Genomic DNA, 10,131 nt, shown 5'->3' on the forward strand with positions numbered 1-10,131 from the left:
TCAAGTACTTGTATGCTTCTTTAAATGTAATTAATTTCCTCATCACAGTAAACAAACATCAGATTTTTGTATTTCTATATTATATTATTTTTGGCTGTAAAAACAGTAAATATCAAATGAAAAATGAACAGAGTGACAAAGATTTACGTCAGCACCTTTCTGTGTTTCTTTATTACAGAGTTTCCAAAAGTAAACATTCATCACTGTTTTATCCTCTTTTAAATTCTTTACTGTTACATGCCTGGACAGTATTAAAAAAAACATGTTATTTTAGTCACACATCATAACTAGACTTATTTAAATGTTATTATTCAGGCGGCCATGTTTGTTTTACACGCAATTTGTGTAAATTTTCATTCAGTAAATGACAGACAACTGCTAGCAGTTTACCACCAGCAAAACTTAGCAAACATTCGACCCACAGACTGAGATAAAGAAACAAAATCATTTTAGTCAGAAAATGTATTTAAATACACAGAACACCAAATAACTACAACTTCTTTTAACTCAAATAGAAACAAGCCAGTTCTTAAAGACCCGTTTCAGTTACAGTAGAATAAAGAAAACATTTATTTTAACTAAATACCTTAATCTGTGTAGAACAGTGTCGCTACGGTTACAGATCAGAACTTCCTGTGAGACGTTTCCTGTTTACGCTACGAGATTTATCTTTGGTTCTGGTCTGGGTGCACAAGTTTATAAAATATTGATCATATCCAGAGTCTAACATGAAACTTAAATACACAGCAGACGCTACAGAAGAACTCGATCTTAATGGAGGAAGAAATTGAGGGATTTTCAAGACGAAGAAATGAAGGGTGAGTCCGGATTAAACAGAACTCTAAATGGAGATTAAATTATAATCCACTAGATTAACTAGATTACTAGATTAACCTCTTTCTAATCAGGTGCTTTAAACTGCAGAACAGCACTGGAGCAGAAACACATGAACCAGTTAAACACCGTGGAGCAGCAGAACCAGAACCAGACGTATCTGCGTCAGTAATCCTCTCATGGTTCAGATCCTGAAAGCAGTTTCTAATGTTTAGTGTTTAGAGTCTGGTGCTCGATTCACTACCTTCAGTTATTCAATTAAAATGATTTATTTACACTCATCCTCAATGATACCGCCATCACCTGTCTGAATATGTAGCTGAAATTAAAGGAGAACTCTGGAGTAAAATGGACTTTTGTTGTGGTAAATCATGATAAAAGTTCTTATCTTTGATGAATAGCACACCTCCGCTCTCCCAGTGTTCAGAGATCCAGAAATTTTAACAGTTTATCCAACAAACACCCTTCAGACTGGGTGATACGGGACATAATTTACCCTGATAAATCACTTTTTACACCGTTATCCAGCTCAAAGTAGCTCCACACCTCCTTACTAGAATCCGGAGAGCCCTGATATTTAAAACCAGGCATTAATAACTTAAAAAGTGCAGAAGAAGCTCATTAAACACCACTGTTTGCGTAAACTTTCTAAATTTAAAATTTCTGAACGCTGTGGGAGAGCGGAGACGGAGCTAAATCAGATCAGCCATGATTTTTTTTTATTAAACACATGTAGAAATTATGTTCTAGTAAAACAGTGTTTCTGCTGAAACACAAAGCTTTAATAGAAGTCATGGGACAGTGCTGAATTTGCTCAATAAATATCAAATATATTTTTGTATATTATGGAGAGGGAAGAAATGGCCTGAACGCCATAAAAAAAAGTTATATTTAAAAGATAAAATGTCATTATTGGTAAAACATTCCTGTATGTTTGTTTAATTATAATTATTGTATTTTTTTTTTAACTAATTTTTCCCCAATTCAAAAGGCCAGTTACCCAATCCCTGCCCCTATCACTGGTAAAGCCCCCAGCACCAGGAGGGTGAAGACCAGCACACCTACTGTACTCTCTCTCTCTCGGACTCTGGCTGCTGATGGAGAAACAGACCCGGGATTTAACCCAGCGATCCTTTGAAAAGAGTGACAACGCCTCAGTCTGCTGGACCACTGAGAGGCCGAGGATTAAAGGTTTAATTAGAGTTTAAAAGAGTCATTTAGAAATAATTTTTTAAACAAAACACAATTTTCCTAGATTTCCCTGAAAAGAACAGAAAAACGCTGAAATTCTGGTGGGTGGTTTTGGACTGTGCGCTGCAGGTGCAGCAGAGAGAGGGTTGCTGTAAAACTCCTTTAATAAACTGATTATTTCAGATGATTTGAAAAATTTCAGGCTGTTTCTACTAATTTGAAGGATTCAAGTCTTCCACAGCGCTGCTGAGGTTTGGTCGGATCCGGGAGATCTGCGGGGGTCAGGCCGGTCCGTGTGAATCTGAAAGGTCAGTGAGGAGAGACTGAGTTCAGATCACGCTCGAGCAGAACCGGACTGCAGTTCAGAGATCAGGCTGGAGGCTCTTACCTCCTCTGGAGCTCTTAGGGTTGGGGGTGGTGGAGTATTTTGGTGGGTAGCGGATGAACAGCCGGTCTTCCTCCTTCTTCACCCACCGCAGCAGCTTGGTGATGGCGTTAATGGCGCAGGCCTTTGTCACGAGTGGACTGAAGCACGTATACAACTCAAACTTGCTTGTAACCTGCAGAGCACAGATCCAAACTACTGAGTTACCAAAAACGAGTTATTACATAATAATTCACATTTCTACACACTAAAAGCTCCATGAAAGAGGTACCTTTCAAATTATATATAGCTTTGAAACAGTGTTTACCAGTCTGTGTCATTGGCCCATAGTTCACCTGTACCCACTATTATCAGACCCTCATTACAACTCCCATAATTCACTTGGCTTAACACACTGACCAGTGTTCAAGCAACCTCATTCATAAGATAACACCTCAGAGCGTATAGAGGTGTGGGCGGTAGGTAAGTCTTACCCAGGCCAGCAGCGTCTCTCTCTCGGCTACGTGGTAGATGAGTTTGAGGGGGCGGGAGCTGCTGTGGATCCGGCTGTGTAAATCTCTGTACAGGTCCAGCAGCCTCAGCTTCTCCTCATCAGTGTTATACGGAGCCTCCAGCTCTGGACTGAAACAAAACATCCAACACTGAACTCAGAACCCCGACCATCCCTTACCAACTACATCTCTGCACATTTTAACTTCAGAAACACTTCACCACCGTTAGAAGTGTGTTTATTAGTGAAAAAGCATGTTCTCAGAAAACAAACACAAACAGCTCAGACTCAACAAAACCTGCCAAACAGCTTCATTTTGAAAAAATGTCCTTATCGGTAGATTGAGTTTAATCATTAGATTATGTGTTATGATTTCTGTTTTGATTACATTAACAGTAATTAACAGATTTTTATACTGTTAGTTTTTTTGGCTTTGCTGGAACGATCTCCAGCAGGGGGCAGTGTGACTACAGGTCGTACGTTCTGATTACAGAACCCGACTTTATAATCATTTATAACTGTTCACCTCAACTAATCTCTGCAGGCTAATAAATTAACAAACAGAAAATTTAGATTTTTCATTTTTATATTCCCCTATAAAAATATATCATGAAAATATTTTCAGAAACATGAGGGGTTGTACAGTACAGTTTTTCCTGGTTAAGTAAAAGTCCTGCCAAATCTTCATTATGAGAAGAATGCTCTCAACAAAAAGGTTTCTGTTTTTTTTATTTTTAATAGCATGAAGATGCCAAATTAACAAGTTGTGACTTTTTGTTTTTAGTAGAATTCAAATGATCATGTGGCGAATAGTCTCTACAAAAACACCAGATCAGCTGCTTTTTTAAATATCAGTTCCTCATATTCGTCAATATTACAAACATTCAGAAAACCCAATCCATCATTTCCTCAAAACAACACTGCAGCCAATCAGCATTTATAATCTAATCAACTAAGAAATGTTTTTTTACAGAATTCTCAGCAAAAATTATTCCAATTTGTGTCAATGTTTCTGGTTTTAAAAGTAATTGTATAATATAACATTTTAATTAATGACATTAAAACACACAGAGTGTTTGATTTCTATGGGAAAGTCTATGGTGCGATAAACACCGTGGTTTAGAGTGAAATCGGTTACGCTGCAGCCGAACACACAAATAAATCAGAATCATTCACCGGCTGGTGAACTGCGTGAGCTGGCGGTGGTGTGATTTACCTGGTGAACTGCGTGAGCTGGCGGTGGTTGTCCGGGACGTCGAAAGGTTTGTACATGAAATGCCTCAGATCTGAAACCCCGACCTGCCCGACGCTGTAGGACTGGGCTTTGGCTATAGAACTCAGAGCATTCTGGGCCATCATCGCCTCCTCGATCTTCCGTTTACACTCAGCCACAGCGTAAAATGCCTCCTTGTCTGTAGAGAGCAGCAGCAGGCAGACGGTGCAGTTGGGCGGGTCCAGATAGGAAATATAGGCGTAAAAGTAACAGTCTGGGTTGAAGCTGGGGAGGCAGATCGGGGTCCAGATTTCTCCGGCCTGGAAGGCAGAGGAGGCGCCGATGAGGTTGAGAAGAAGGTGGAGGTCAGCAGGGTCAAGCCGGGCGTCTTCAATGACCATTTTCTCCTGGACGATGGTCAGTAGTTGGTTTTTAGCTATGAGGATGGAGAAGACCAGGTTGGGAGTAATGGCCTTCTGCAGGATCTGGCTAAGCGAGTCCCTGAAGGAGGAGGAGATGGGTAAGCAGTGCACGGCCGAGAGCAGAAAGCTTGGGTCAGAGTCCACCAGGTTCAGCAGGCCGTCCAGAATCTTCTCTGAACCGGCCAGCAGGCGGCGCAAGTCATAGTTCTTCTTGTGCTCGAAGATGCGCGCAATGCTAGCCTGCGTTAGCATGCTAACAATCTGGTTGTAGACGTAAAGCAGCTCGTCCCGCAGCTGCTGCTCAGACTGACGGCTGCTGGAGACGGACACCAGCACCAGCGGGCCCTGCTGCATGAACACCACCGTGTGCTCATCTACAACCACAACAGTAAAGAGCATTTCAGATCAACAGGACCTCTGACCACCATGAACACTGTATTTCTTATGAACTTAGACCATCACACATCCTGTTCGGGTTTTTGTGCTTTAAAATGTTATGTATTCTGCGTAAAACTACACCAAAAAATAATACACTGCTTCTTACGACTGGAGATGCAAAACAGATCATTCTGATTAAAAACACAAATCCAACACACAGTATCAGTCAAATCAGTTCTGCTTAGTGCCGGGCGGTATACTGGTTTATTCGGTAAACCGCGCCGGGAACGTTTCTCTCATACCGCCACACCGCTAGAGGGCCGTGATATATCGTCAAACCATTAGAATCTTAAAAAATACTGTGATATTCATTTTTGGCCAAACCGTGCAGAACTAAGTTCTGCTCTTATAAAACAGATTTACAAAGTAAAAGTACTTTTATTTCCTTCAAAACTACTCTAAATTTCCTTCGGGATAAATAAAAGTATCTATCTATCTATCTATCTACTCTGACTGGTAACATTAAATAAGTACCTAGTAATAATAATAAGTATCTAATCCAACCTTTCCATAAACACTGTAACATAATACAAAGGATTACTACATTAACGTAATTTGGATTTTAGATCAGACAGGATCATATCCACACCAAACAAAACAGATCCCCATTATACATTATAAAAACAGCACACAGATAAAACCCGATCTTTTATTCTGATTTTATCCTGGAACAAACATGAGGAAAAATTATACTAGCCAATAAATCAAACAATATTAAATAGATCAAATATAGAATATAATTATGGAATATGGTTAATTGCAGTCTTAATCCAAACAGTGTAGTAAATCTTACCTGAATAAACAGACCGAATGATGTTGTCTCCGCTCTGAACGAAGGACACGAGGGCCATCATGACTCCCATGGTGGAGGACAGGGCCTCCTCGCTGCCGTATCGAGAGTAGATCGGTTTTCCAGCTTCGCTGAGCACAAACACGTGTTTGCGGTGCTGCCTCCAGCTTTCCGTGGTCACGTCTTCCTCACGGTGGGATGAAGCTCCCAGAGCCGTGCCCGTTTCAGACAGAGGTGATGATCTGCCCTTTAATCCCATCCCCTGTTCCTCCAGCTTCCCACGAGCCAAAACAGCCACAACAAACTCACCCGACTCATCGTTATCCATCACAGCGGAGTCCTCCGACACTTTCCCAGAGTCCGTTTCAGACACGCCGGCGGTGAGGGGCCTGTCCGAGCCTGAGATCCCTTCTCTCTGGATGCCTAAAGGAAGTGTCTGAAGTTGTGGGATATCTCCTGAGGTAGTATCAGCCAGGTGCACTGCTGTGCTTTCTTCCAGATTCACAGAGCTGCTGTCCTCCAGCCCACTGGGAATAAAGTCCTCTGTAATGTGGTCTGTGTGATTTTCTGACGAGTTAAAATCTGAAACCTGCAAACCTGGAGAAACACAATTATTCCTATTTTAATTTCTACAAAATTTATTAAACAACTAAATAATTATAAGGATGAAAAGAGCACTCTATATCCAAAAGTATTCAGCGGAACACTGCAAAAAAATTAAAGTCATGTGTTCTGGCTGAATAAGTTATGACACACTAATAAAGCAACAAAAATATAAAGGCTATTTGAGTTAAATGATAGTTATATAATTACAGACAAACACAGCAGAAACTGAAAGTGCTGAACCCAGGAACCGGTCTGATAAGATAATCTCACACACTTTATTCACTGATTTACACAAATAGGTTTTTTAGGGTGAAGGTCTATTATAAACCCCTGTTACCTTTCTGATCAGACTCTCCTCTCTCCTCCATAATCCCTCTCTCCTCCATAATCCCTCTCTCCTCCGTCCTCCCTCTCTCCTCCGTCCTCCTTCTCTCCTCTATCCTCCCTCTCTCCTCCGTCCTCCCTCTCTCCTGAGGTTCTTCACTCATCTCAGCATAACCGGCGGGTCCGCTCTGAAACAGAAAGAGAAACACTGGAAGTGGAGATACGAGCTCTGCGAATCTGAACAGCAGCAGGATTGAACGGATTCAGGATCTGTATAAAACACGGAATTTAAACACTGTAATCACTATTATCACTAAAACCACTTTGATCACTTTAAACACCTGAACCTGATTAACTTACCTGCAGCTCCAGCTTCTTCCGAGCTTTAGCTAAACCCGGCGAACCGGATCTCTCTTACACACACACACACACACACACTCACTCACTCACTCACTCACACACACACTCACTCACTCACTCAAACACACGCACGCACTCTCAGCGCGCGGGGTCAGTATTACTGATGTTACAGCAGGTTTAGATTAAAGCGGCGGATCTGAAGCTTCAGTGACTCCGCGTCCGGCAACAACAAGCGGCGCCGCCTAATCACATCCGGAACACTTAGTACAAAATAAAAGTCCTGTGAAAAGTGTGTTTTTAGCGCGCACACACACACTCTCCCTTACGCTTAAGTACAATCCATTACAGCCGTAACTCCCTCGTTCACTCTGTTTGTGAGTTTGTGTGTGATTTTGCAGTTTTTTTCTAGTCACTAGAACACTTTAAGAGACTAAAAAATGCATTCTATAATATCAGTCTTTGTTTTTTTAATTGTGTGAAACGTAACCTGTGCTTTCTTCATGCCTAAAAGACGATTATTCCTTGTTTAATTAGTATTGTTATCTGTCAGTATTGTCTGTTCTGTATATTTATTTTTCCATTAGCTGATAATGTACTTGTTGTGTACATTGCTCCCTTTTTTGATTTGTACATTTCCTTAAAAAAATAAATAAAAAAATAAAAAAATAAATAAATAAATAAATATATATATATATATATATATATATATATATATATATATATATATATATATATATATATATATATATATATACAATCTACAATAAGTCTTATAGTGGACAAAATAAATGTTCACAAGTTAAATTTAAATGTACTATAATTTAAGTTGTTATGAATCTAAAACATAAATAATTATTTTAAAAATCTGTTTTGACTTAAAAATATCTCTGATAAAATCTTTAAAAACAATTTACTGTGCAACGTTAAGATATTTCCTTGCTTATTTCTGATTGGATCTTTGAGTCATATAAAAGCATATAAAAACACTCACACACAAACACAAATGCTGTACACACCACACACTCTATTGAATTGTTAAAATTGAAAATATACCCAAATATGTTTAACATTTTTTTTATTTCAAACATGCATACATTAAATACATTTATCTTTAATCTTATTTTTCTCTTGAGGAACAAACAAAACATTCACAAAACACTCCGAGACTGGACCTGAGTTTACTGTCCGTGAACAGAAACACTGAGAGAACAGACTTGCTTTATTTACCTGTAAAGAACATACCCAGAAACATTTCACCCAGAGATTAATGCTGAATTCCACCTAAACTAGTTTCAAGTAGTAAATTGTAACTGGAGTTCAGAATCCAGTCAGTCCTACACACTGTTATTATCAGATTTGTGCCAGTTCACAATTACAAGTAATGTTTATTAGTTTTTTTCCTTTAATAAATAGGCTGCTGTTCTTACTACCCAGTGTATGATATTTTCAGTTTGATCCAGTAGAGGGCTCCCTTTACTGCACTGAGGTAGACTGGAACTCATTCTGTTATCAATCAGATAAAAAAAAAAATAACATTCTTAAATATTGTTTCTTATAGAAAAATGTATGGCACAATCTAAAATATATATTTCATTCTAAAGTTACATGGCCATTTGTTAATTTTTACAGATATCGTCTGCCTTCTAGTATGGAATTAGATGATCTTATAATAATGAAATCAATTACCTGTTAAACAAAATAACATTCTGCACCAGCTGGAACATTAAACAGGTAAATCACCCAAAAATCAAACTCACAGTTTCCTCTGTTCTTGATCTTTAGCTAATCGGCTGTTTATTCTGTAGAGTTTCATTAGTTAAATATCGGTGGGAAACTCTCTGTTTGGGGCGGAAAATAAAGTTTAAAAATATTAAACACAGGTCTGATCTTTCACCCATCGACCTTCAATTACAGACATTTTCACTCTGATTTCTTAGATCTGTCACTGTGAGTCAGATTGTGGGAGTTTGGGTATTTAGTAACTCATGCTGGTGAAAGAAGCTGTTTTATCCATTTTAAAAACATTTCTAGAGGGTTTAATCCGTGTTGGGAAAAGGGTATAGAAATATAGTTCACATTCTCAAATCTGAAGTATCTACTCATCTTCTTCACTCTTTCACTGAAGAACTGATCAGTCCAGCAGAGCTCAGCTATTCTCAGTCTGTAACAAGTACTGAAGGAGAAAGTTCTGGATTTGTCCTAAAAGTTCATCAGAACTGTTTCCATCTGTTAGATCATCTCAGTGGAATAAAGACTCTTTACTCCCCGCGGGTCCGGGTCCACTCCGCACTGTTCACCTAAACACAGGAGAATATCTTAAAAAATCATTTGTGTTTTTTGCTCATTTAAAGCTATAATTAAAAAATAACTTTAAATTAAAAAACAGAAAAACGTAGAGAACTCTTTAATATCTTTAAATGCACTGAAAATCAGTAATATGTAATAATTTTACAGCACTGCTTCTTTATAATGAGCAAATTAATACTGTAGAACCTGTTTACAGCGCTTTACTGTAGATCTGCATCATGGTCAGAATTCTATAAAACTAGTCTAATTTTGTCTAATTTAAAAATACAGCAGTCTATTACTGTGATAATAATTATAGTACAGTTATTACAGTAATAATATTACAGTGTTTTACAGGTACAGTAATAAATATACAGTATGTAAACTTCTGTAAAATTTACCACAGTAAACATGTTCTTTATACAGAGCAGCGTTAGCACTGAAACTGACGCTGTTAGCGAGTAACATGCTAACATGCTACGCTAAGCTGAGCTCCGGCTGGAAGTGGAGCGAGGAGAGCTGGTGGTGATGAGATGTTCTCAGTGATGTATGGAGGAACGCTGGTGCTGGACAGGATGTTTGGGCTGATAGATTTGTCAGGGGTCAGAGGTCAGGAGTCAAAGGTAAGGGGTCAGATTAATGTATAAGGAGCTCAGCCAGGTCCCAGTTCACCCTCAGGTTCTGTTCTGGTTCTGCATTGCTGTGTTTGCTGTGTGTTTACTGTGTTTGCTGTGTTTACTGTGTTTGCTGTGTGTTCACTGTGTGTTTACTGTGTTTGCTGTGTTTACTGTG

At 39.0% G+C, this 10,131-nt stretch overlaps 2 protein-coding genes across 3 annotated transcripts in view; both read right to left on the reverse strand.

The window, feature by feature from the left end:
* Positions 1 to 142: 142 nt before the first annotated feature.
* LOC103046213 (MON1 secretory trafficking family member Bb) lies at positions 143 to 7,300 on the reverse strand. Of its 2 annotated transcripts, XM_049468530.1 has the most exons (8): positions 7,054 to 7,300; positions 6,776 to 6,881; positions 6,707 to 6,739; positions 5,767 to 6,360; positions 4,117 to 4,909; positions 2,884 to 3,031; positions 2,414 to 2,585; positions 143 to 2,326 (listed from the first exon to the last, which is right to left on the reverse strand). In XM_049468530.1, exons 2-8 carry the CDS (start codon positions 6,855 to 6,857, stop codon positions 2,307 to 2,309), a joined length of 1,842 nt encoding a protein of 613 aa, XP_049324487.1. In that variant the 5' UTR covers positions 6,858 to 6,881; positions 7,054 to 7,300; the 3' UTR covers positions 143 to 2,306. The 2 variants fall into 2 exon arrangements, with proteins under 2 accessions (XP_049324487.1, XP_007237593.3); XM_007237531.4 differs by having other exon boundaries at positions 6,707 to 6,881.
* An 817-nt stretch (positions 7,301 to 8,117) lies between these two features.
* LOC125784912 (metabotropic glutamate receptor 8-like) overlaps positions 8,118 to 10,131 on the reverse strand; it is a 4,587-nt gene continuing 2,573 nt past the window's right edge. Inside the window, exon 2 of the mRNA XM_049469085.1 lies at positions 8,118 to 9,350. Within this exon, the coding sequence (XP_049325042.1) occupies positions 9,347 to 9,350 (4 nt within the window). The 3' untranslated portion in view covers positions 8,118 to 9,346. The remainder of the gene's footprint in view (positions 9,351 to 10,131) is intronic.

Source organism: Astyanax mexicanus, chromosome 20 (genome assembly GCF_023375975.1).
Source record: "Astyanax mexicanus isolate ESR-SI-001 chromosome 20, AstMex3_surface, whole genome shotgun sequence".
NCBI classification, from domain to species: domain Eukaryota; kingdom Metazoa; phylum Chordata; class Actinopteri; order Characiformes; family Acestrorhamphidae; genus Astyanax; species Astyanax mexicanus.

Bases quoted from the DNA above. Each gene is read 5' to 3' on its own strand.
- LOC103046213 (XM_007237531.4), bottom strand. From the start codon at position 6,857: ATGAGTGAAGAACCTCAGGAGAGAGGGAGGACGGAGGAGAGAGGGAGG. The intron at 6,361-6,706 runs GTAACAGGGGTT...GTGTTTCTCCAG, and splicing joins AGGAGAGTCTGATCAGAAAG to GTTTGCAGGTTTCAGATTTT. The intron at 3,032-4,116 runs GTAAATCACACC...GTTTTGTTTCAG, and splicing joins CAGCTCACGCAGTTCACCAG to TCCAGAGCTGGAGGCTCCGT.